Source organism: Saprolegnia diclina, assembly GCF_000281045.1.
Source record: "Saprolegnia diclina VS20 unplaced genomic scaffold supercont1.71, whole genome shotgun sequence".
Classification (NCBI taxonomy): Eukaryota; Oomycota; class Saprolegniomycetes; order Saprolegniales; family Saprolegniaceae; genus Saprolegnia; species Saprolegnia diclina.
The window spans coordinates 45,854-46,832 of NW_008246138.1; the positions used below are offsets into that span (position 1 = coordinate 45,854).

General features: G+C 54.2%; 1 protein-coding gene across 1 annotated transcript; it reads right to left on the reverse strand.

The window, feature by feature from the left end:
* Positions 1–521: 521 nt before the first annotated feature.
* Positions 522–979, reverse strand: SDRG_14353 (hypothetical protein; the record flags this gene model as incomplete). Its single annotated transcript, XM_008620476.1, has 1 exon — positions 522–979. The coding sequence occupies one exon, from the start codon at positions 977–979 to the stop codon at positions 602–604; it is 378 nt and encodes a 125-aa protein (XP_008618698.1). The 3' UTR covers positions 522–601.

A 979-nucleotide genomic window follows, 5' to 3' on the forward strand; every position in this document is an offset into this window, starting at 1 on the left:
CTGGTCGAGCGTCAAGTCGAGCGGCGAGGCCATGCTGGCGAATTCGGAAATGAAGGGGTCGCCAATTTGCACAAGATTTCTGCCAATCACCAGCACGCTGTCACGCCGCAGCCAATCAGAGCAGAGGCTGGCTTCCAAAAGAAGCTTGGTGTCGCAACCATATTATTTTACATTTTAACGTTATCATTGTATGCAATTTAAAAACAACGGCTGTCGTGCTGCTGAGCCAGGCCGTTTAGTAGATCCGTTGCTAGTCACGCGCTAGTGTAGTCGATTAGTCGATTAGTCGATTAGTCGATTAGTCGATTAGTCGAATCGACGCTTCCACAAGGGGCAGCAAAATTGACGTTTGAGATCATGCTCAATTTCTCCTCATGGACCTTGGGCTTTTGACAATGCAAGCAACCTGGCACGGTAGATACAGATGGACCTCATCTGGGCAAGTACTTCACGTCAGTCTCCGGCCATGGCATTGGGGGCAACGGATGAGAACGAGTTTTGTCCCCTTCACTGTAGTGTGACTGCCTGTCGGGTTTCACGTAATCTTGAACCTGAAAGCTCAATGCTTGTAAACGCAATCTAGTATCTAATACTCTCTACTCTACGCGTCGTCGACCGTCTGCGCAAAGTGCGCGAGGATCGCCATGCCATCGACCATGTCGCTGAGAAGGCAGTACTCGTTGTCGCCGTGGTAGACCGAGCTCTTGCCAAAGCCCGTGAGCGTCAAGTCCAAGCCTGCGCGCTGGAGGTCGCGGACCAGCGGGAGCGACCCCATGGTGGCAAATGGGAGCGACTCGCCCTTGACGTGCTTGACGGCGGCGTCAAACGACTGGAAGCCGAGCGCATCCAAGTAGCAAGCGATGCCTTCCGAGTAGTCGCTGTCGAGCGTCAGCTCGAGCTTCCCGACGAGGTTCTCCTTCGGCAGCGAGTACTTGGAGTGCGGGCCGCGCGACGCGAGCGCGTCAATGTTGGCGTTCAT